We start from the raw sequence: 23,038 nt of genomic DNA, 5'->3' as shown, positions 1-23,038 counted from the left end.
GTGCTCTATTGCAGCCTTTTGTCGCACTCCAGGTGGAACTTTCTATTCAGTCCATAATATAACCCAAATAAGTCGTAATGTATTCCCACATGACCCGAGAAAATTGCGGACACTGAAACCTCTGAAACCTCAACGATTCCTGTCCTGTTCAACGTGTAAAAGCTTCTTGTCTTTGTTATAGCTAATTTGGAGAACTCGAAGAGTTCCCTTAATCGACGGGTTTGCCGTCCGCTGAATGCAAGTTTTTGCCCAAACAGAGTCCCAGGGAGAGCACATCAATTTGAGGCCATTTGATAGAGCTTAGAGGAAGCTTTACAAAGCCCCTCTTTACTTTTCTTCCGAACTTTTGCACGGCCTTGTAATAGATATCTGCCATCTCAAGTCAGCGCGTGGTCATGGTATATGCTGTGGTTGTGTTTCTGGAGTGGGTTACTCACCTCCAAGGCACTTGCAGACTTCCTGAACCGGAAATTTGCACACATCGGTCCTGTGCTTGCAGTCTATGTCCTTTCGGTGTGGGTCTTCTGCACATGCTTGGCAGACATCGATTTGCAGACCAGGAGTAGCGCATTGGTGGTAGAGACTCGGAAAGAGTTAGTTGAATGCCATCATGTGAAGCTCGGGATGATTGGTTGTTGATAGGAATGGCACTTACTCTGATCTGAAGTTACGATCAATTTTTATTTTGGTTTCAGTCGTGAATCTGTCTTGCTGTAGCGCACAAAGTCAGCATCGATTCAAGAAAAATGGTATGATACGCAGGGGCGATGGTGTCGAACAGAGGTGTTGGTAGTCGGGAAGGGGCATGGACAAATTTAGATAGTGAAAGAGTAATTCCTGGTACCCTTTTATATTGATCATAACCAAAGTCATGGCGGTAACAAGCTGGAAGAAAGGGGAACCCGAAGGGAGCATCAGGGGATTGAGAACAGCCGTCGCTCTCCCATAAGAAATAGGATGGGTATCGTTCATCTCGGAGGGATATAAATGACTCCAGGGTCATGTTGAAGAGGTAATTATCTGTCTGATCTTCCACCGCATCTTGATGGGGTACTCTCTCTTCCAAGTTGACATGTCCACTTTCCGTCGGTTCGAGTTGCGCCACAGTTGTGATTAGCGTGGCAGACAATGGGATGGTAGGCATTGCGGAAGCTGCCTTAGACAGGATGAGCAGCCAGGCACCGCCAGTCAGAAGATTGTGGAGCTTCATGTTTTGCACCTAGGCGAGGATAATGAATTCTTTAGGGTGCTGAAGGGGGGCTTATACACAGGTAGAAAGTCTTGTTTGAAGTTGTGTGTTCGAGAGCGAGAAGTGTTGCAATATTGCGGAACTTAGAGCTGAGAGAATTTCAGCTGCAATTTGGAAGGGGTAGGTGCCACTCTTTTATATCGCAGCGTTCTAGTGGTCGTAGTTTGAAGGTAAGTCGGCGTCTTTAATGGGCACCTAATAATTTCCAGAATTAAATAGGAGGCTATTCAGGCCGTGCGAAACAAGATATTGGAAGAAATGCCTGGTGAGCATGCCATAGAGGTGTCTGGCACATACACTGCCAGCCTAATCACCCTCTAGCCTGCCAATATTGGAATAATTATCTAAGTGAGGAACTAGGGGGTAAAATTGTAGACATTATCATTCAATCCGATAAGAACTATTCCAAACGTCCGTTGGTGCAGCAGATATCATCTAGAGCGAATGTAAGACCAAACTCACGGGCCTCATTTCCTGAAGATTACGCTTCAGAAATTAATTGCCGTCATTCAAAATATGATGCGATCTTTCACAATGTCACAATTTCAGATATCCCGCAGGCAGTGACATACAATGCGTAAACCTGCCTGGCGTCCGAAGACGTAACTGGTACAGCACTTGTGAAGCCACGTGCCATGCCATCACATGCATTTTTATCCGCTACATGTAATTTGAGAATATGCATGACCACAACCAGCAACCGTGGTGTAAATTGAAATACTGGCAGTGGGCCCCTTTGCTTCGTTTTCAAGTTGGCAGGCTGGCCAAGAGCCAATTTGACATCCTCCTTCAGAGAGAGTTTATCCTCCATAATGCAAGTCATCTCTAACACAAGCTTCAAGAACGGAAATGGAATCTTTGAAAAGGGGATGGATTAACAAGATGGTTCTAAAAGCAGTGTGAACTCGAACAACCTCTTCTAAAGCACCCCCACAGGAACTTCAAACATAAACGACTGTTCCGAGGTCAGCGAGCTCGTGGCTCTCTACCGGCGCTACTGCTTGACCGCGCCTGACAGGTAAGTGGATATTCAAATGCCGCCAGATCGTCCTTCTAGGACGGGACGGTGCTGCGTCCATCCGGCTGCTTCTCCCATCTACACCGGTACTCGTGGCCCTTGTTTCGCTTGTTTGGTCTTCTCTATACTCTGATTTGGTCTCAGCCACGGACGGACCCTGGAATGCGCTGTCCAAACTTTTAAGAGTATAACAAATAAGAACCACCAAAGCATCCCACTGTGACAGAATCACCCAGACCATGCAGACAAGTAAGGCAAGGACAAAGAAAGATGTGACGAAGGCGATGAAGGTCATTTGGAATGGCAAAACACCTGGCTGGGTAGAGAACAAAGCAATATTCAGAGCCATTGGCATCATCAGCTACGGAAAGCGATTTGTTAGACTTCGGCATTCATTAAATCAATGGTTTGTTTATTTAGTAGGGCTCGGGGTAATTGACCTACAAAACAAATCACATTGAGAACCCTAACAAATTTGGCCGTCCCGGTGTTCTCAACTGCCAGGTGAGCACTGAGCTGCTGGTTGTCAATAATCTGATGCATCCTCTCTGGGCGCTCTGGTCATGGAGACCTACTGTGCTTTGATCGTTGCAGATCTCTTTGCTCAGGCTATCGAGCTTATCTTTCAGGATCCTGATCTTGGAGAATGTGTGACCAATACTGGTCTCCAAGAGCGAGCGAGCTTTTTCGGGAAAGTATTTTGGACATCGCTTTTCGAATTCGTCCCAGGCGGTGAGTGTTTTTGAAAGCTGGCCGGACTGGTCAGAAATGATAGCAATCATATCGCTGATCCAATTGGAGTAGCGCTGTTGTAGTAGTATCCGTTCGTCGCGATTGCTATATATGCGATTGATGGGGCTAGACGATGAGTTAAAGATGCGGCTAGGTCTATGTCTAATATACTCACAATATTAAGTTGGTCAATCATCAAGAAAGCATGACTGAAACCAGTCTTAGGAAATAAGGGCAGAAGACTTACCTTTTCACTACCTCTTCAACATTATCTACCACACCCTGCCACTCTCGATACGCCTGATCGATCCTGACTTGTAATACCCTGAGGAAGTACTCCCTTGGTTCGAGGGAGCAGGTCGAGTCGAGATTTCCTGCAGTAAATGCATCAGGGAAATATAAACCTGGTTTTGAGCAGAAGATGTCAAGCTCCCGTAAAGACTCGCGGGTCTTGTAATAAGTATCCTCAAACGCATAGGCAGTCCAGCCGTCTGCGTCAATTACGGACACAAGAACGGACACTTGCGACTCACAAATCCACCCCCACGACTTGGATGATTTTCGAGACATTCCAGGCAGCTGCATACATGGAAGCTCAAAAGACTTCCGTAGCGGGTTGCCTTCGTGATCTTGTCGGCTATCTGTGTACTGACGCGCTCTAAACGTGTAGAACGGGAGCTGAAAACATAACGTCATGCGTGAGAGGTACGGCTGGAATACGTCAGAGGTATGCATGGACTTCAATATTTCCAAGGGGAAAATTAATCAGACCGACATTAGGGTCAACAGAGATCGATGTTTCGAACTTGAGGTACTGGTCGATGAAATCGAACAAGACAGGGGCTTGTGTTGGGCTTGCGGTTGCTGCCAGCACCAAAGCGCTCCATTCATTCAGGTTCGATACATGGCTGTGTGCTGCCTTAGACAATCCATACATCACACATGGATGGAGTTTGAAGACTTACAGTTTGCGCGTCTCGACCTGACAATCTTCCGATTTTGTCCACGATTTTGGCGCGGCAGTCGCAGGCTTCGATGAGCTCGTGGCTGGGTATCTCTGTGTGTTGCAATTAGCCGAGAAGCAAATTGATTAGTGTTTGTTCTTACCTGTTTTCGCAGAGCACTGTAAAGCTTCTTTGGAGTCATTGATCTAGGGTATCGTCGAAAGCTCTTCGTAGAGTAGTTCCTGTCTTCCAGCAGTATCCGGCTTTCTTTTGTTTCTCCTGCGCCGCCCTCCAACTCCCCCATTGTGGCTGTCTTGAAGAACTGTCTCAATCTATTGATTGAGTCGCGATACATATCATGGTCTTCCATGACTCCCAAAAACCGTTTGACACTAATGTCTTCTAGTCCTGCGGAGCCACAATGCACCGTTTCTGGGCGTCCGATTCGTGACTCTTGATGTACTGAGGCAGGTAGCTGACAAGCAGAAACGTGATCGGTTCCCAGCACGTCTTCATCCGGTAGCCCGGGACAGTCGAGGCTGTTACATGCGGCATTGTGTTTTCCAGCGGTATCATCCTCTTCTTCGCAATCCTCACCTTCGCTCTCATTGTCACTTTCCTCGGCATCGGATAATTCATCAGAGCTATCGGTCTGCCCCTCTTCATCGTCAGAGGCATCGTCATCCTCATCGTCGAGCGATACATTGTCGAATTGAGTATAGTCGACGAACGCCTGGTTCTCAGTGTTTTGCCATTCAGTGTTCGGTCTGGGCCGTATCCATATGTCGTATTTAGGCGTGGGCGTGGATCCATTGGGTTGAAGCAGACCGCAACTACATGGTGTACGTGTCAGTAGGGACGCTGATAGTCGTTCTATGTTGGAGTGTGACTTTTGCGAGTTTGTGTCTGCCATGTTTGCAACATGGTAACTGATGTCCAGGTCTCATGGTTACATGTAACCAACGATGTGATTTATGATGGATTCTTGGGAAAGGGGGTGAAGTTGATATGCAAAGAATCGCTCGCTCAGACACCAGAGACATATCCATCCCATCTGACCGATACTCTTCCACAGACGCGGTGTGGTAATACATACCACATGCCATAGATGGAAATGGCACCGCCGCACTGCCACAGACTAATCTGAAAGAGGGTGTGGAAGTGAACAAGGCAACAGCTCTGGAGTATTTCTCCGGGCCATTTCCGACAAGGCTGGCAGCGCCAGAATGTTTTGTGTTTTAATTCGTTGTGGAGGACTGAGATCCTCTTCTTCAGGAAGTCTACTTGTGACGTCAACGGCCAGCATCTCGTGATATCAAAGTCTAGATGCTATTTGGCTCTAAATTTAACCTTCTTGTATTGGACACGGACTTAGAATCCCTCAATGACCATTGAATACATCATGACTTGCTTCAGATTGTCCGTCGGCTTGTACTGCTGCGATACTCATGCCGAACAGCGGTGTTGAAACACATGCAGTGGGAAGAAAGTCTTCATCATCTTTCCCATCCTTCCTCGCCCGAGTCCTATGCCTTCCCAATCAGAGACACTCCAAATTGAAAAGCTCATACCATTGAATTCTTGCGACGTGGTCGCCTCTACGTGCTTCAATTTCGACCTTGCAGCAACAGCCCTGGATTGACGGACATTTCGGCCTGAAGTGCTGTTTGTTCAGCGAACCTCACACACACATCGCTAGGTAGTTGGGCTCTCGCCCACCGTTAAGAAAGAATGCCCAAATTTTGAGCATTCTCGAGCCAATTGGTTCATGACAAATAGACCTGGATGCAGTCGCGGGTGGCGTCCAATCCCGTTGTGCAACGTGGTTGTCAGCATGCTCATATTTCGGGAGGACGACCAGCAGTGATGCCCAAGAGCGGTGCGCGGTTCACAGTCATTCACTATACAAGACCACCTGACCGAAATCGCAGCTGGGTATGCAGGATAGGTTGAAAGCTGACTGCATTTATTATTGTCCTCAACCGGGCGATACCGGGGATATGGCAGATCAGACGTCATTGAGCTATGCAACCGACTGAGGCTATGGCGTATAGACAGTGGCAGCTCCAACTAGACTGGACGGGGTTTTCGAAGCAGGTGAACCGCCCTGAGATAAGAGCTTGGTCTGTCCTCTGACCGGAGTTCCATCGCGTGTGGGCAATGGGCCAATGAGGTATTATCGGAGTGATGCAGGGGTAAGCTGCGAGGATCTGGAATCGCTTCCTTTTTCTCTGTTTCGAGGAAGGAAAGAAGAGCAAGAAAGGCAATTTGAAAGCGGCCCAAGCCTGGGACAAAGCTAATATAACCGGTCAAGGCAAACAGGTAATACTAGTTGATTGCTCATGCGTCGGCACAAGCCACCTTTGGAACTTTTTGTAAATTACATGTCAGGGCAACACGAAAAGTTATCGGATTCAAGTCTCCCTGCTTCAGATAATGAAGCTGATCAGGCCCCATCACGTGTCTCTCTTGCTCTATTTGCATATGGCTGAAACACACCAATACATTGATCGACTTGATCAACGCCAATCCCAGTTCATTCAACTGCAATGGTATCTCTCTCATGTCGCTAATGTGCCGCTCACCGCCAGACTCTCTCACCGATGTGCCTAGTGTGATAGCTAGATTGTCAATATATTGGGCGTTCTGACCTCCTTCGAGGTGGGTCCAAGACGCAGAACCTTGCCATTCTACAACGCACGCCACTGAGTCAGCCAAATCACACGCCATAGGCTTTCCCCAAGTTGTCTACGGCCCGTCCCTGACATAGGAACCGAACCTTTCTTATCTGCGGTAGTCCCTTAGGCTTGACACCGTCACGTCATGGTTCGTTGAGAATCTGACAGCTCGAATATGCAGAAACTTACGTATGCCCACAGCAAAAATCATCAGCCAAGCCCAAGAAAGGGAAATCTGTCAGACTCGTGCCACGATTCTATTGGTATTGCGTCAGTGCAGCCTGTTCCCCTCTCACACAGAAGCCATTCAGTGCTAACTAGAAGACAGTGCTCTTGTGAGACTAGCCCCCAATTGATACAGCAAGAGACTTGTAAAGAGTGCTCAACCGCTCGCTGTGCCAACTGTAGGGTTCGTAAACAAGTAATGAGGAAAAGGACGGACGGCAAAGACGTAAGGTTATTCTTCTGTATAACATCCGGTAGCGCAGTCATGAGCACAGCAAAGACGCTAACACGGCACGTAGCCAGGAGTCAACAATCTGCAGGTGCAGTCTGAAACCCGATGAGTGTCGCCCTGTGCCCAGGTTCGTGTGCACAGTAGCAGCACGGCAGTCACGATGTAATATTTTGGAAACTTGTAGCATCGATATGATTATTTACCGGCCATCTTCATTCAGATCCCGATATGGTGCGTCGGTGCACATGTTCGCATTCGCCGCTGACAGGGCAGACGGGTTTGCCTGCAGGTGGCTCATTTGTCGTTCCCGGGGCCGTTGGGGAACCCCGGGTGTATTGTTTTCAGTTGTAACCACGTATGACGAAAACCCCGCCCCCGAATTGAGTTCAAAGTGATTCACAGGCAATATGGAACAAGGCAACCCATGTCGTCTGCCCATGTGGTAGCGTAGGGTTGGGGGGGGGGGGGTGCGAGGGCGGGTGCGCACAGATCCCTTGGGTGCAATATAAAAAGAAAGAAGGCCCTCCTGTGCAGAAGCAGATAGATCTCTCTACCATCACGCCCACTTCGAATTCAAACATCACCAGTTTTGCAGACCCCAATCGTGCCTCCACGGCCCATTAGTGGGAACCTCCGAGTCCAAGACTTGTTTAGGGTACAAAGATGGTTGAATGTGACCCGAAGAGCAGACCGCCGGGCATCTATTCGGAGGTATGTGCGACTATTGCTGCACAGTGTTGACGTGGAATGTTACGATGCACGAGGTATCCCGAAGTCCCCGTATCACACGATGTATAATTGGCTCATTCTGTTCTCAAATCTTCTTTCCCTGACAATGATTATCGTTTTGGAAGACCATGGTAAGGGCTGGCGGGGTCTCTCTCTCTCGCGAAGTATGAAGACATGTACATTTCGCAGCTAATTTGTATGAGAGTTACTTCCTCCCAGAAAGGTAAGGACAGTATGCATCTACAGGGGAAAATTTTGGAACCTTGAGCGCTGTATTGGTCCGGGGGATCAAGAAAGTGTTCACCGAGTCTGGAAGTGCGGAGGCGGTCAGCCACTCCATGCACTCCTAAATTTCAATCGATCCCCGTTCTCGTTCCCACGCCGAGTGTCATGCCCACGTCGATATCATTTCCAAGTCGAAAGTCAACCCCCCGTCGAGTGCGTCGACTGTCTTCCCCAAGGTCTACCTGGTAGGTTTATAACTTGCCGAAATTGGTCACAAAAGGGGTCAACAAGACGCAAAGCATCATCGGCTGTGCAGCACAGGGAAGACAACCTTGGAAGGTCGCATCGCCTAGGATCCGAGTCATTTGGAGTGAAACCTTTGTTGGGAAACATCATTTACTTTTGGTGGTACTGGTAAAGACATCGTGTCTCTTCAGTACGCGACTCGCATGCCACATTCTTGTCGGGAAGGGGAAATTTGTCTGTCTCAACACAGGCTTAAGCCAGATATCTGAGACCGACGAGCCCAATTTCGTTCAGGCAATAAAAAGCGAGGAATCCAACACCACGGCCTGGTCAGGCGGGCCCCTCACTTCTGAACTCTAGGTCAATTGATCGTTTTTGTGCATTGCTTTCACGCTTGGCCGATGGTTCGCGCCCCTTCAACACTGGGTGACGATCAGAGAACGACGCGTATGGAGGAGGTGTTCTACACATCTCTGTTGAAAGAACTGTCCTACTGGCTTACTCCACGACCAATCGAATAGCTCCACGACTTATTAAATCGTGACATAGTCACGTCTAGTGGTTGGTAGATTGGGGCCCCGGGAACAGATGCAAGATGGTGAGTTGCGTGGTCGTCACGAACGCCTTTATATGGCGTGATTCCGTTTGACAGCAACTGACGGAGACGCAGCCTTCCTCTTCTTCGACCTCAAAATCAAAATCGAAGAAAAGTAAGAGCGTCAAATCCGTAGCCAGGTACTATTGGTACTGTGTGAGTATTGTTATCTACGCCCGAATCAGTGGCCACCAATATCCTGCCTCTGCTGACCTCAAGGCAGTGCATTTGTAACTGTGGGCCCCAATCTATCAACCAAACGGCTTGCTCAGCCTGTTTTCACGAACGCTGCGCTACCTGCATGACACGGAGGCTAAAGATGTGAGCCTTCTTGTCACGCAGGTAGCGCAGCGTTCATGGGATCAGGCCGAGCAAGCCATCTGGAGGCCAATCGGCATCAGTACCGCAAGTCACGGGGTTTGTCTCCCAGTCATCACCATTGGGTGGCTAAGGACGACTCACGACTTCGTGAGTGGTCGGCACATACGACGGGCGTATCAGGATCAACTCCCACCAACCAACATCGTTGATGCTCGTTGGAGGAGGTCGTGATCAGAAACTCGCAGCCAGTGCCTCCATTTGAAGAAAATGCGCCAATTTCTTACCAGACCACCGACACATAACTCAATTTGGAGGCACCCGGAGTGGCGAAAAGGGCCCAGTGAGGAATCAGAGACTACCGAGACTGCCGTCATGCCAGAAACGTTTGGCGCCACATAAATAGGTCTTGTGACCCTCCGAGATGATCAGGAGGAGAGAGGCTCCATGATCCGGTCTCAAGAAAGCGGGAGGAAGGGGGAGAAGAGGAAGAAGAAAGAGGGCAGACAAGAGAGAACAAAATCGTGGGAGGAAAGGAGAAGAAGGCGAAGAGGGAGAGAAAGAGCAAAATCGTGCTTTGCTTACGCTAACTTCTAGTCTTCACCGAGCTCTCATGATCCGCTCCCAACCGATTTGTCTTCGTCTAGGAGTATCAGGCGGGCGCAGCTACAAGGGCATATTGCGCCTCCTGAATCTCGAGGCGGGAGCTTCGGCGAACCAGATTGAAGTTCTCGAAGAGCACCTCGGAGCATCAGCGTCTGGCATTTCCAGGAGTTTAGAAGCCCAGGGGCAACCCAGTCATGTAATTAAAAGTGCGGTTTTGCATTTTGTTGATTGGATCTTCGGAAAGGGCGAGTACTGCGCCAGGGTTTTCATTGCTTCCTAGAGAATATACCGTAAAACACAGCCGCCGATGCTATGGTAAAGTGCAAGTTGCGACGCCTTAGCCGACCGGGGCCGAGCTTGGTCGACCACGTGGATAAGTGGTCCGACATCCCGTGAAAGTGCACTTTACCTTTGCCCTCGCGACGCCCCCAAGGCTGATAAAGACCTTCTGGAAGCCTAATGTCGTACAGGAGGATTTATATGGCGGTGAAGAACCTGATTGCTGCCCTATGAGGACTGCTCCAATGTGTCGGTTGAAGACGCATTCCGCCATTGGTCGCCTCACAGTCCAGGTGTGACGGGCCCTACTCCATGTCCGTCATTTGCGCGAGGCAGTGTTGCGCTAGCGATGTGAAGCACACTGGACAATTCGATGCAAGTTGTGATTGAAGATGGATTTGCGGCAGGTGAGTCTAGCCATGCAGCCTCATGTCGAACAACGACCCCTGGCCCAATACAACCGCCCCGTCAACGATCGCCAGGTCCCGGCCGCCTCATGACCTCTTTTTTCCTCCGTGAAAAGTCATCTGATGACAGTCTTCAAGTATGGACATCGGGCGTCTAGAGGGTGACACCGCAGGGACAGTAAAGTGCGAAAGGAGGAGGGAGGGCCACGAATTTCGAAATGCGATGTCCAAGAAGTCCCGGAGGAACCAATCGCCAGTCTATATACACAGCCCAGACGCCGAAATATGCATGAGAGTTCCCGTACATTTATGTTACATCCTCTCATCCGCGTCATGCGGTGTGAGGGCGAATTCGCCCGACGGTCGAGGCCAATCCAGCTTCCCATCACGATGCCTTCTGTTGGGATGTTGGGATCATGTAGAGCGAGTTGTCAACTCATTACCACCATCCCTTTTTTTGAGGCTGCTCCGCCCCTTTCGTTTGTGTTTGTTGTGCTGATGACTCTTCGATGCCGAGGCGGTCCAGCGGTCCTCCACTCCGCTGCGTCTCCTTCTCCTTCTCGAACGCCTCGCGCGCCTTCCTGAGCATATCCTGCTTGTCCTCGAGCGTGCGCGGCGCACCACTGCTGCCTGTCGTGTCCTGAGTTGCCTTCTTTGAAGAGAACCACCCAAACAGCCCGGACGACTTGCTCTCGCTCGATGCTGCCTCCGTCGCCCCTGACGCTTGCTGGCTTTGTGCCAGCGATTCCTCGTCTCTCTGGATCGGCTTCGGCGCGCTCAATATGCTAGGCAGCTTGAACTCTCCTCCCGCGCCTCCCGCGCGAGCGTTGGCCTCCTCCACCAGCGAGACCTGCTCGTCCGTTGCGTCGCCCCTCATGTATGCCAGGCGTGCCGCCTCCAGACTGTCGGCCGACATCCTCCGTTGGGCTTCGATGAACTCGGCCTTGCGCTTGCGGTTGTACCGGAGCATGTCGTATGCTGTGTATGCTGTGAGGAGACCGGCGACGGCTGTCGAGATGGCAGGCAGTTAGCATTGTGAACGTCCGTAGGCAGGGGAGCTGTTGGCGGTGCGGTGCTTACCCGTCAGCCCCACCAGGCTCATCACCGTGATCCTGTGCGCCGAGTCGAAGAAGGGCCTCGACTTCGCGATCAGCTGGTCGAACCGGGATATCTTGGCAGTCTTTGCTCTCTCGTGCGCCGCCCGTAATCGTGCCACTCGCTGCTCGGGGGTCTCTGAGTTTGGTGTTGACGCTCTCGCAGCTGTGACTGGTTTCCTGGGTCCTACTGCTCCTGGTGGAGCTGGTGCTCGGACTTTCGAGGATGCATGAGGCGTCGTCGCTGTGAACCGAGTCGCCGAGGAGGCGCTCCGCTCTCCGTCCTTGGCTGCCATTGCGTGGTCGATGTTTGCTCTCGGTAAGTAGTTTACTACATGGGCGTGGAATTGGAGGTAGCAGAACAAATCGTGGAGCAAGCTCGAGGGTGTGGAGCTGTTTGCTTGGGAGACAAAGCTGGAGCTCTGGCAGAATTCTATGATGCGATGCAGTGGTGAGATTTTCCTTCGGGGTACCTTGCACGCCGCCTGGGGAGCTCCAACACGCGGGGTGGCCGGCAGGCAAGCGGCCAAACTGACTCCCCACCCAAACAGGCGAAAGCGGTCAGAATTCAGACGCGCTCTCGGCAGAATCTCGTGCCTAGGAGTATATAAACCCAGGGTCCCTCGCTCCCCTTCCTTTGACTTCTCCCTCCCTGCTTTATACTTACCTTGTCTGGATTATGGTGGATCAAGAATCACTGTAATTAGGTTGGAAAGCCTGCATCGCACATCGTGGCGCTGACCAGTCTGGTTTGTCCTGCGGGGCCAACCTAGGCGGAATTTTTGATGCCAACAAATCGTTCTTTTCATTGAGCTCGTTGCCTTGCGCGGCGACTTGAAGAAGAAAACATGGTGGACAACGTAGAAGTAGCAAAGTTGACTGTCAAATTCCTTAGCAGGCCGTTGCTGTCCACTCCAATCAATTCATCGTCGGACTGTCTCCTACGTGAATTATTTGAGTGTTCACCACACCTCGACGTGCCTTCTCATCACCGCTTCAGTAACCAAAAATCTCGTTCCTACGGTGTACACCTATGATCACTTCGCCGACGCAGTGTACCGCTTTCTGAGTTGGCTTAAATTTGTCCCATCCGGTCGACTGCCCATGTATCTCTGAGTACCGTTCTCCTCTATTTTTAACTCCCCCGCAATGATTCGTGTCGTCTGGCTCTCGACAACTGCACACCTGATATCCGCCTTGAAACCCGACTCACCACACGCCAGCTAAGGAAAGAGAGAGCAGAGAAGGCTGGCGCCTTTACAAGCTTGTCCATGTTGGCCTGCGTTTTCCACATTCTGCGCGTTTCGCAATGACGTCCCCTTGCTGTTGCTCCAGCTGGAAGAGATGCCATCACAGACTCTTCATGAATCATGAATACAAGGCACAATTTCTACATGAATGCTACCAAACACGACTCTCAGCTTGAGTGTGAATTACCGCAATGAGACAACTCTGGATCGGTCTGGCTCGAGGATGAAAGCGAAAATGGCAGCATGGTGCAAATTACTCAGGGATGAGCAGTACAAAAGTCTTAATGTAATTCCTAGGGTTTCGGGTCGAAACCGCCAACTGGCATTTCGTTTTCAAGTCTTCAGTCATCTGTAGCCTGGATCTAGGTAATTGCTTTTGCTTTGTTGATGGATCATTGCATGACAGGAGTTGTATCCCCATACAACAACATTATATGCCAATTCACAAACGTGCCTCAATCTTACCAAACCGCCAACGCAGCCACCGTGAACCTGTTGCTAGCAGTGAGCCGACGCTGTACAGTTTCGCCTAGCCCAGAAGGGGCGTCGAGGCAAGAAGGCAACATTGAGAAGCCCCTAGTGAAACAATCAATCACGTCTGTTCGATGCTGCGGTGATAAATGCGGAAAGATTTCAAAAGAGGAGAAGAACAAAATCTTGCAATGAATGACATCGACGACCCAGAGACTCCCAAATCAATTCTATTAGATGTCGTGAGCTTGTCTTGACACCGAAAGTAGTAGTCAATCTCGTGATCACCAGCCGCTGTTTTGAAACGAATCTCGACACACTGCCATACCACACTTAAGTAGTTCCCACAAGGCAGCACATTGACCCTCAGTCTGCTACAAGCTGGCTGGAGGAATATGTAAGGGAAGCACAGTAAGATCAGGTTCGCAATTCTACTTCTCACAATTTAGAAAAGTTCAAGACTGGTCCGGTATCGATGTGAGGTGTACTAACGTCAAACTCAAAGCTTAGTACGCTGAGATAGAAACACCTAATAGCAACTCGACGGGGACGTCGTTTAGGTAAATAGCACGTCTTCAAACTCGACATTACATTATAAATACTATAAGATGTGAATGTCTCCCTTGAGCGTCATCCAAACTAGAGCACACATCATCGATACATATCCTGATCTGCAACACGGCTCCTAGTTCTCGTCCTCGTCCTCTGCGTTGGACTCGTTCTGGCTGCCCGCGTTCTTGGCGCCAGCAGCATCCTCAGCAGCAGCCTCGTCCTCTGCAGCCGCTCCATCCTGAGCGTTCTCGTCCTCCGCACTGGCCTCATCGTCAGCAGCTGCTTCATCTTGCGCATTCTCATCCTCGGCGTTGGCCTCGTTTCCGGCAGCTGCCTCTTCATCAGCAGCTGCTCCATTCTGTGCGTTCTTGCCACCGGCGGCGGCTTCATCATCCGCAGCGGCCTCATCGTCGGCAGCGGCCTCGTCATCGGCAGCAGCCTCGTCGTCGGCAGCCGCTCCATCCTGGGCATTGTTATTCTGAGCGTCTTCGGCTTGGGCATCTTCAGCCTGCGCATCTTCAGCTTGGGCATCTTCGTTCTGGGCATCTTCATTTTGAGCGTTGTTCTGGGCGTCTTCGGCCTGGGCATCTTCAGCCTGGGCATCTTCGTTCTGGGCATCTTCGTTCTGGGCGTTGTTCTGGGCGTCTTCGTTCTGGGCGTCTTCAGCCTGGGCATTTTCGGCTTGCGCGTCTCCAGCTTCAGCATCGCCAGCCTGGGCGTCAGCAGCCTCAGCATCGCCGCCATCAGCAGCAGCAGCTCCAGCATCAGCGCCTCCGGCGGCCTCCTTGGACTGGTCAAGCACGGCAGATGCCTGGTCGGCGAGAGCGTCGTCCTTGGCGACTTCAGAAGCATCAGGGTTGTCGGTGGAGGCGTCGAACTGGACGTCGGTGGACGCGGCGCCGGCCTCAGCAGCATCGTCGGCGATGTTCTTGTCCAGCTTGGCCTGCTCCTCGGCCATCTCGGCGGCGACGTCCTGGCCCTGGGCGTCCTCGATGGCCAGCTTCATCGTGGTGGCCGTCAGCTTGAGGACCTTGTTCTTGATCTTGCCTCGGCCGAGGGCGAGCGCGTCCTCGCCCGGCGCCGAGGCGGCAATCTCGGTGTTGAAGCCGGCGATCTCGGCATCGTTGGCGATGGAGTTGACGGCGCTCAGGAATTCGACGTCCTCCGGGGCGACGGTGGACAGGTCGGCGGGGAGGCCAGCGAGGGCCTGCTGAGCTTCTGCCGCCGCGTCGCCAGCCGTGCCACCAGCAATAGATAGATCAGCAAAAGTCTTGGCTGTGAATACTGGGGCGGCAGTAGCTTGTCGCTTCTTGCTTGGGGCCGCAGAAGCGAGGGAGGCCACGAAGCCGGTCACGAAAAGAGAGAACCTCATGTTGGCTGATTACGTTCAAAGAAGGTGTGTTTGTGTGACTGATTACACTATATTATTGAGCTCAACCGGGAGCAAACAGCACTGCTGCGTGGAATGAACGTATGAATCGGAGAGAACTATCCTGAAAGAGAGGATGAGAAGGTATAATGGAGAGTAGAGACTGTTTCCATCTCATCATGGCTTCAACTTCTGAAGCCGTCTTATATTTCATCTCTATAGTCGAGAATCCATCATCCCACCTGCGTGATAGAAACGACATGTCCCAAAATAGGATTTGTTGACCGAAAACTGGACAGAGTCAAGCGGGAGGTGGACTTGACACGGCTTGGCTGGAGGAGGAGAGTTCGTCCAAGACCCGGATCCGAGTCTCAGACGAGAAGGTCAGACCAAGCTTGGCGGTCTCCCATGAGCCAAGCCAGAATGACCGGCACACATCTTTTATGCAGTCCCCGGACTGTGATGACCAGATTCGAGGGAGGCGAGTGAATCGATCTTCTGATCAGCCGGCTCGTCGTCGTCCGTGAAGTTTGCCCTGTCAGTTCCGTTTCATGGCCTGGAGAGCAGGTGGTCATTCGCGTTGTTTGAGGGCTTGCATCGTCACTACACTCCCTGCCGACGAAGGAGGACGAGCTTTGAATCAGGAGATGCACTCGACACGTCATCCCCAGGAGTCATTGCGACAAGTCACGAAGATCTCAGATCTGGAGTGGATGTGGAGGTAGTAACGGCAGATGTGTGCTTGATCGTGTCACCATCGAAGGCGAAGCTTGATGTGCGATGCTTGAGAGTTGCAGTCTGAGGATCCCAAGGACGGGAGTTGCGCGCGGACCTTGGTTCAGCGCTGTAGATCAACCAGACTGACAGCTACAGGTGCTGACTGGCCCTTAGGAAGCTCCACCAACCCGCTCTGACTGTCCTGCCACAGTGTAACAGCAGCCACAGGCATCATCTGCCGTCACCCGTCAGCAACAACCTGATAATTGTTATACGCATCGTCTTCTGTCTGCCTGGCAGTCTGTGTCTTCATCATTGGACTGTGTCGACGCTTCAGTCCAGCTCAAATGAGTAAGAGGAACGTTTTATTGTCATCAATCCTCGTCCCGCAGCCACGCCCAACTTCCAGCCAATCTGTCAAGTTCAAAATATCGCAAGACAAGGTCTAGCACACCCGTTCGTTTGGTTTGGTTTTGACCCAGACCTCAGTGACTTTGGTTTACAAGCAAGGGAGATTGTCATCGGTTCCAGTCTTATTCGCAGGATTGACCGATCTTGGTGCGGTCAGAGCAAAAACAAACCCCACAAAATCCACAAATAGCCTGGATACCCACACACCACCTCCTGCGTCCCAAACCCCTGGGTCTTGGCCCTGGGACTTTCCTCTCCCGTCCTCACTGACGGTTTGATCGCAGGGTTGCCACTTGTGTTTGATAGACGCTTCCCTCCTCAGCCACAGTCGAGAAAAAACAGCACCTGGGCGTTGAATAGGATTGGACAGGATGACCCCAGAGGAAATCGAGGAGCTGTTCAAGCGCACCGACGGCGTGGTCGTGGTGCAGGATGCCGGCGGCGACGAGGACGACGATGAGCCCACCCTGACTGAGGACGAGACGAGCTACAGGGTTGCCCGCCTCAAGGACGTGCTGCTTGAGGCTCAGAGTGCCTGGGACGGCGGATCTGAAGTTCTCGACCGCATTGCCGAGAAGCTCGGTGATGGAAGCCGGCGCTGTGAGTGGCATGGAGCGGCTTTTCTGTTGGCACCGTGTCTTCCACCATGCTGCAGCACCACTGAAACGAAACACTGCTGTGATCTTTCCAGAATAGTTGCATTTGCTAATACATTTATTTACTTTCAGCTTTGTGGCGACTGCCAATTGGCGAATCAGGTCTCCTGAATTTCTTTCTGAACATCCTTCCCACGCCTGATTTAAGGCCTCGCCTCAGATCTCATGCCCTTCGCTTGATAGGCAACTCATGTGCAGACACAGGTGTGCATCCCCGCCAATCTCTTTCGCAAAAGGGTAAACCAAGATGCTCACCAGCACATGCCAGATGAGAATAGAGCCCGCGTCGTCGAGGACGGCCACATCAACGCCATCATAGACCTCCTTCAGCATGATTCCTTGCTGCCATATGTGGTCACCGTTTTATATAATGTCTTGGTGGACTATGGTAAGGGGCGATCTCTTATCATCGTCTAAATACAAAGACACCAATACTGACATACCTCCCAGAACCAGTCCAGCTGCAGGCCTGTGAGGCCGGCCTCAGCCAACGGCTAACAGATCTCCTCAGCGGGCCTCGTCTCGAGACGTCCCGTCCCTTGATCGGCCTGATATGCAAGATCCTCGCCCTCCTCATCGCCCAGGAGCCCGAGGTCCGCACGGGATCCCCAACAACACCTCAGGTCCTCCTCAACATCGCCACCAGCCAGGAGCACCCCGTCGACCTCGAGGACTTCAGCGCCCTCACGTCCGTGGCGCTCGCGTACTTGACCCACGAGACATTTCAGACGAGCAACCTGGCCAGCGTCCCGCTCCTCCTGGAGGCGTTCTCCATGTCCCACACATCCTTCGACCCATCCGACGCCGCCGACCCCGATGCCGCCGCGCAGCTGAAGCAGGTCCGCAGCGCCTTCGTCCCCGTGCTCGCCGACATCTCAGCACTGCCGGGCTTCATCCCGGTGCCGACCCCGGACAACGCTCAAGCACCACCACTCCTCCAGCACCCCGTCTTCCAGACCCTCCAAGGCTGGCTGCGCAGCTCAGCCGAGCACGCCACCCTGCAGTCGGCAGCGTGCCTGGCGCTGGGCAACGTGGCGCGCAGCGACGCAACGTGCGAGACCCTCGTCGGCAGCGGCGCCATCCACGAGCCGCTCATCGACCTCCTGACTCGGTGCACGGGCAGCGGCACAACAACAACAACAACAGCATCCCCGCCCAACGCGCAGCTCACGCACGCGGTGCTCAGCTTCCTCAAGAACCTCGCCATCCCCGCCGCCAACAAGCCCGCGCTGGGCCGCCTGCTGGAGCCGGGGCTCCTGCCGAAGCTGTGGTCGACGTGGGGCGACGCGCAGCCGCAGTCGCAGTTCGCGGCCGTGTCGCTGGGGCGGCTGCTGCTGGTGGGCTGCGCGGCGAACGCGGCGAGGCTGGTCGCGCCGCTGGGCCGGGACGCGGAGCCATCCGGTCCTGTCCAGACGAATCTGCATGTCCTGTTGTCGCTGTTCCAGCGCAGCGACGCGGAGCCGACCAAGACGGAGGTCGCGCGCGCCGTGGCGAACGTGTGCCGGACGCTGCACTCCGCACCGGTCGAGTCGGTCCTGTCGGAGGAGTGGGAAGAACCACCACCATCCTCTGCCGACGACCAAGGCGGCAACACGCCCGCTACCACGACCACAAGCACACAAGACCCCACAACCTCGGAAACGCGCCGCGCACACTTCTACGCCGCCCACCCCGCCGTCCCAACCACGCTCTCCCTCCTCCTCACGCAGACGCGCTTCCCCGCGCTGCGGTCCGAGGCCTGGTTCGTGCTCGCGCTGACGAGCCGCTCCGTGTCGGGCGCGCGCGTGGCCCGCGCCGTGCTGGAGCCGGCGGGGGCGTGCCGCGCGCTCGTGGAGGCCGTCACGGGGCGGCGGGACGTGTCGGACGGGGACGACCTGCTGCTGGCCGCGGGGTCGCCGGCATCTGGCCGCGACGACGCGGTGGAGGATGTGCTGAGCAACAGCACCGGCGGCGCCGCTGGAGCGGAACCGAACCAGGCGGGCGGCGCGGTCGGAGGGGTCAGCCTTGGGATGGAGGGTCTTGGACTTGGAGACCTGCAGCCGCAGCAGGTGGACCCTGCGGCGCGGGCGGGCATGACGCGGATCGATCGTGAGAATGGGCTGTGTCTTGTTGCCGAGCTGGTGCGGAACTGTGCGGGCGAGCTAGATCCGGCCAGGAGGGCTATCTACGAACGGCTGCTGGTGACGGGAGGGGAGCTGGTTTTAAACTCTAGGGGTGAGGTTGCCAGCGGGTAAGTCTCAGCGTCGATGTGAGATCAGAGACAAATGAGAAAGGTCTGCCCGACAACCTAGCCATTCACATCCAAGATTCGTGTGTAGTCGCATCGTACATGAATGTCGCGGTTTCCGGACCTATGGACCGTACTACGCATCTCGTTGTCTCTCAGATCATGTATTCACAAGCTTCCATCTTGCGTGTCTCGAATGTGTCTTTACGTTGAACTACTGTTTGGGCTCTGGTATCTGGGGGGCTTCTCTCGAAGCCGAGGATCACTTCTTTTATTTTCCGGGTCCCATTTCCATCATGGATCCAGTTATGAGCTTTTGTATCATGACCAATCCTCTCCCGTAGCAGCAATGCAACCTTGACGCATAGACCCATACCAACCGAAAGACCAGAGACAGAGTACCAGTTGTGTAAAAACCTGTTCAAACCGCCTGAACACCATCCAAGACAAAAAGCGAGGGTTTGTTCGCTTATTTCTTCTTGTCGGCCTCGGCCTCGGCAGCCTCCCTGGCGCGCTTCTCGCGGGCACCAGCGTTGCGCTTGTTGGCACGCTCGTCGCGCAGCTTGCGGTAAGCACCACCCTCGATGGGGGCGGGGAAGTCGGACTTCTTGATCGCCTTGATGGAGGTGTCGGCGTGAATGATAGGGAAGGCGGCGGAGGTGACGGGGACGGCGGAAGAGACAGCCTTGAGCTCCTCCTTGGAAGAGTCGCCCTTCTTGGGCTTGTTGCTCTTCTTGGGGAAGAGGATCAGGCGCTCAGTGTAAGCCTTGAGGCGCTGGACGTTGGTGGCCAGGGACTCCTCGGAGACGTTCTGGCGACGAGCATCGACAGAGATACCGATGGTAGGGGCATACTGTCGGGAGATGCCAGCGGCCTAAAGAGCCTTGTTAGAACCTTTGACCGATCAAGCAACCCGCCACGGCTTGCGCATATCGTAGACTAATCGCTAAGGATACGGCTCGCAGGGCTTTCGGTCGTGCTTCCAGAATATGGGAACAAAATATTTACCTTCAGCTCAGCCAGGGTGAAACCACGGCCGGCACGGACACGGCGGTTGTACTTGATGGTAGGGCATCGGACAACGGGTCGCAGCTTGTCGATGGGACGGGGAGCGACGGCGGCAGCCTTGGCCTGACGGGCATTCCTGCGGGAGACCTTCTTGCCGGGCTATATTTGGTTCATTTGTCAGATCGAGTTCGAACATGGTCGCGATGCGATCGGGTAGTGGAGCAGGTCGTATTTTGTACGCCTGTCGTCCATCGCTGGGTGCTGGAATCTGTGTTCATGGGGAGCGTACCTGGTCGAAGTGGGTTCGGACCCGACGTTGCCAATCCTTGCGGAAGTCTAGATAGAGGCAGTCAGCATTGATGGCGTCCAGAGGACGTAGCCTTGACTGCTTTTGCAATCGAAGAATGATCAAGGACAGAAAAGATGAAGGCGAAAACTAACGGTTCTTGACAATGGTCTGGTTGTGCTTGATCGCCTGTATGAGAAATCAAAGGGTCAGTGACAATGTCCTGACTCAATTGACGTCGACAGGATAGATCCCCATGAAGGGGAGATCACTGCTACACACCATTTTGATGGATTGCACACAACAGCTGGGCTTGTTGGTTGTCGGATTGTGGTTGTCGTCGTCAAGAGAGCTTACCTGCTGCGATCAAGACGGAGAAATTTCATCAAGGCAAATTCGAGATTTGTGGTTTCGGTGGGAACCGAGCTGATTGGCTGAGGGACCCACTACTTCATGCCTTGTTTTCACGGCAGAAAGGTGTTACTGTGGGGTTCGCCAAGGAAGGGTGAAGCTCTGAACCAATGGCAGCTGCCACCAGCTGGCACCCAAGACTTGCACTCAGGACTGCAAGAGTCAACAACCTCCTAACTACTGTCTGAACATGCATCAGGTAGGGAATCCATTCCGAACTAAGAACTACAGGTCGGTGATGAGAATTGTACAGAATGTTTCATGGATGAACTTATTACATATAACCTCATTGCTGTTCCTTCTCTGAAATGATGCTAGTCTCATGCCTTGCAGATGTTTCCTCTCATTGTCCCCATCGTCGTATGACACGGCTTTGGTTCCCTTCCATATTGTAGTGTTCATACAGTTCCATATACGCGCAAAACGTTGTTGATGGACTGGCATAAACTCCCAATGCTTCAATTGATAATTTACAGAAGAGACAGATCCCAGCGAGTGTAAGTAGAAAGGCGTAGTGACAGAAGGGCGTACAGACGCCACCAGCATCATCGCATATAAAGACAGCTGCCTTCACTTACACGCAGCTTGAATATCAACAATCCTGATACTGAAATAAGAATTAAAACAAATCCACATCCATAATCACAGCAAAAATGCCAATCAAAGCAATCCTCTTCGACTTCATGGGCACCTGCCTAGACTGGCACACCCCCATAACCGCCTCGCTCCCCCCATCCCTCCCGGAACCCACCCGCTCCCAACTCGCCCTCGCCTGGCGGCAAGCCTACTTCGACCACAATGCGGCCCGCCTGGCCGCTGGCCTCCCAACAGAGGACATCGACGTCTCGCACCGCACGACCCTCTCCGCCCTGCTCGCCAAGTCCCCGCCCGACGTCCAGGCCGCCTTCACGCCGGAAGCAGTCGACGCCGCCATCGCCGCGTGGCACGCCCAGCCCGCGTGGCCGGACGTCGCGGGCGCGCTGGAGGGGCTGCGGGCCTGGGGAGCGCGGGGCGGGAAAGGGGTGGATGTCATCGTACACGCCAACGGCACCGCGCGCCTGCAGCTGGACCTGTGCCGCTCGTCTGGGCTGCGCTTCGACATCTTGCTGTCCAGCGAGTTGCTGGGCGTGTACAAGCCCGCGGCGGAGAGCTACCGCCGCGCGTTGGAGCTGTTGCGGTGCGAGGCGGGGGAGTGCGTTATGGTTGCTGCTCACGCGTGAGTTTTTTTTTAAACTTTTTATTTTATTTCATTTTTATTTTCATTTTGATAGTTGCTTCTGCTGCTGCTTCTGCTGCTGCTGCTCATAGAATGTGTGTGTGAACTGCACTGCTGCATCTCCCCCCCCCCCCCATCCGAGTGTGGTTACAGAGAGGAGTTGAGAGCAGGGTGAGATCGAGTGCTCAGCTGACGATTTATATAGATATGATACCCGCGGCGCCAAGGCGGTGGGCATGAAGACCGTGTATGTGTACCGCTGGACGGACGACATCAACGAGGACCAGGAGGTCGTGAGGCGCGAGAACGACGCATACTTGGAGAGCATGGACGGGCTTGTCGAGACCGTGGCGCGGCTGAGTTAAAGCTTTTTGCGTTGCCATTATCCCCCAGAGCGTTGCCGTGAATCGGGTGGCCGAATAGAAGGGTCAAGAGCGTTATCTTGTATGTACGGGTGGCCAAGCGAGAGACGGAGGACTCAGTGCAGCTGGCCTGGTTCGTCTGCGCTGGGTATAAAGTAGGCACGGGTTTGGCACAAGTCAGTGACCAGCAACTCGGGAACAGCACGCCAAGAAGTAGAGACCAGGATGAGTTCATGTTTGGGTATTATCATTATTAGGTCAGTAGGTTCTCCAAACAAGACATCCGCTCGCATCCTTTTCTCGAGCGAGGAGGACCACCCATGAGAAGCAAGGGCTGCCATTCACCCCCAACACAGGCAATACGTTCTGCCCTTCATACCCCTTTCGTGATGAGCAGCAAGAAAGAGCCGTAGCAAAGCCCTTCTGCTTGTCGTATCCCAAGATCGTGATCCAATTTCATATATACATCATGCATTTAGTGTGGCGGCTGTCGCCGCTCAGCAGGTATCGAGAAAGAAATTTCAG

The 23,038-nt window shown here is 53.1% G+C and overlaps 6 protein-coding genes across 6 annotated transcripts; 2 read left to right on the top strand and 4 right to left on the bottom strand.

Moving 5' to 3' along the window:
• Window positions 1–2,302: 2,302 nt before the first annotated feature.
• Window positions 2,303–4,856, bottom strand: J7T55_001335 (uncharacterized protein; the record flags this gene model as incomplete). Its single annotated transcript, XM_053135396.1, has 11 exons — window positions 2,303–2,389; window positions 2,500–2,628; window positions 2,712–2,783; window positions 2,843–3,104; window positions 3,247–3,490; window positions 3,587–3,710; window positions 3,775–3,907; window positions 3,965–4,056; window positions 4,107–4,275; window positions 4,371–4,482; window positions 4,541–4,856. 11 exons carry the CDS (start codon window positions 4,854–4,856, stop codon window positions 2,303–2,305), a joined length of 1,740 nt encoding a protein of 579 aa, XP_052986974.1.
• Window positions 4,857–10,922: 6,066 nt separating this feature from the next.
• J7T55_001334 (uncharacterized protein) lies at window positions 10,923–11,873 on the bottom strand (the record flags this gene model as incomplete). The annotated part of the gene is made up of 2 exons (XM_053135395.1): window positions 10,923–11,491; window positions 11,564–11,873. The coding sequence occupies 2 exons, from the start codon at window positions 11,871–11,873 to the stop codon at window positions 10,923–10,925; spliced, it is 879 nt and encodes a 292-aa protein (XP_052986973.1).
• A 2,110-nt stretch (window positions 11,874–13,983) lies between these two features.
• On the bottom strand, window positions 13,984–15,222 carry J7T55_001333 (uncharacterized protein; the record flags this gene model as incomplete). Its single annotated transcript, XM_053135394.1, has 1 exon — window positions 13,984–15,222. One exon carries the CDS (start codon window positions 15,220–15,222, stop codon window positions 13,984–13,986), a length of 1,239 nt encoding a protein of 412 aa, XP_052986972.1.
• A 1,496-nt stretch (window positions 15,223–16,718) lies between these two features.
• Window positions 16,719–19,237, top strand: J7T55_001332 (gtp binding protein; the record flags this gene model as incomplete). Its single annotated transcript, XM_053135393.1, has 3 exons — window positions 16,719–16,947; window positions 17,272–17,391; window positions 17,454–19,237. 3 exons carry the CDS (start codon window positions 16,719–16,721, stop codon window positions 19,235–19,237), a joined length of 2,133 nt encoding a protein of 710 aa, XP_052986971.1.
• A 462-nt stretch (window positions 19,238–19,699) lies between these two features.
• On the bottom strand, window positions 19,700–20,809 carry J7T55_001331 (uncharacterized protein; the record flags this gene model as incomplete). Its single annotated transcript, XM_053135392.1, has 5 exons — window positions 19,700–20,104; window positions 20,239–20,397; window positions 20,528–20,574; window positions 20,680–20,713; window positions 20,807–20,809. The coding sequence occupies 5 exons, from the start codon at window positions 20,807–20,809 to the stop codon at window positions 19,700–19,702; spliced, it is 648 nt and encodes a 215-aa protein (XP_052986970.1).
• Window positions 20,810–21,588: 779 nt separating this feature from the next.
• Window positions 21,589–22,516, top strand: J7T55_001330 (uncharacterized protein; the record flags this gene model as incomplete). Its single annotated transcript, XM_053135391.1, has 2 exons — window positions 21,589–22,151; window positions 22,357–22,516. The coding sequence occupies 2 exons, from the start codon at window positions 21,589–21,591 to the stop codon at window positions 22,514–22,516; spliced, it is 723 nt and encodes a 240-aa protein (XP_052986969.1).
• Between the last annotated feature and the right edge of the window lie 522 nt (window positions 22,517–23,038).

The sequence above is a fragment of the Diaporthe amygdali genome, assembly GCF_026229845.1.
Source record: "Diaporthe amygdali strain CAA958 chromosome Unknown NODE_54_length_279735_cov_64_132730, whole genome shotgun sequence".
Classification (NCBI taxonomy): domain Eukaryota; kingdom Fungi; phylum Ascomycota; class Sordariomycetes; order Diaporthales; family Diaporthaceae; genus Diaporthe; species Diaporthe amygdali.
The sequence above is the reverse complement of the archived record's forward strand: the minus strand, read 5'-3'. Positions and strand labels throughout refer to the sequence as shown.